We start from the raw sequence: 1,007 nt of genomic DNA on the forward strand, positions 1-1,007 counted from the left end.
CGCGCGTCCGAGGCTTTCCCTGCGCGGGACGTGCGGCTTCCTGCAGCGCACACGCTTTTCAAGCGAGAAGCAGCAAGTCCAGCAGTGGACACGCGAGGAGACAGGCCACCGCGCGCGGGCTGCTAGAGCGGAGCCGGAGCTCGCTGCCCGGCAGCCCACGGGGAGCCCGCTGCGCCACCCGCAGCCCTCCTGCTGGTCGCCTACGCCCCCCGGTGCCCGTGGATCCCCTGAGCTTATCCGCTGCGGTCCGCGACGGCACAACAAAGGGGCTGTGATGGAGGCTGCTCGGGTGCCAGGCTGAGCTCCGCGGAGGGGAGGTGACTTGAGAGGGCGTCAGAGACCAAGACCCTCCGCTCTCCGGTCCACAAATATTCGGCAATGCAACGCGGCGACGTCGCAGCGTCAGTCACTTGCTAGTCTCACCGGCAAGGCTGAGGATGAAGCCCGGGCAGCCTCTTAAAGCCCATGTACCCCCCAAATTCAGAGAAAATGGAAGACTCACAGACACAGTCCGAAGACTTAAAAAGAGTTTGTCACTTGCTTGAGGTTTCAATAAATGGCAGCTAATCAAAATATAGTGCAACATGGCTTGGAGCGCACGCTTGCACTGGCTCTGAGAATCTGAGAAAATCAGCGAACTGCCCCAACTGTAAATGTCTATAGACTGAAATGTAATATGCCTTTTATTGAACTTAGATGTTATATGAAAAAGTGCCCAAGTATGTTACTGAGAAAATAGGAGAGGACTTAATAAAAATATAGCTATTAAAATGAAAGTTTATTGAATTTAACCAAATATTTACTTTAAAATTATACAAGATAATTACATTTTAATTAATTTTCTATCAGCCAATAAAATCCTCCAAAGTATAAAGTGTTTAGCGTAACTTTGGTATATCATTCCCCACAGACATGGATGGGGACAACCACACTGCAGTCACAGAATTCCTCCTCCTGGGACTGTCTGGGAATCAAGAGCAGGAAGAGGTGCTCTGCGGGCTGTTCCT

At 51.4% G+C, this 1,007-nt stretch overlaps 1 protein-coding gene across 1 annotated transcript in view; it reads left to right on the forward strand.

Moving 5' to 3' along the window:
- The window catches only part of LOC101565067 (olfactory receptor 1E1-like), a 20,114-nt gene that overhangs the window by 7,783 nt on the left and 11,324 nt on the right, over positions 1 to 1,007 (forward strand). Inside the window, exon 2 of the mRNA XM_012514296.2 lies at positions 911 to 1,005. Coding sequence (XP_012369750.1) covers positions 913 to 1,005 — 93 coding nt within the window. The 5' untranslated portion in view covers positions 911 to 912. The remainder of the gene's footprint in view (positions 1 to 910; positions 1,006 to 1,007) is intronic.

This window comes from Octodon degus, unplaced genomic scaffold (assembly GCF_000260255.1).
Source record: "Octodon degus isolate 3935 unplaced genomic scaffold, OctDeg1.0 scaffold00029, whole genome shotgun sequence".
NCBI classification, from domain to species: domain Eukaryota; kingdom Metazoa; phylum Chordata; class Mammalia; order Rodentia; family Octodontidae; genus Octodon; species Octodon degus.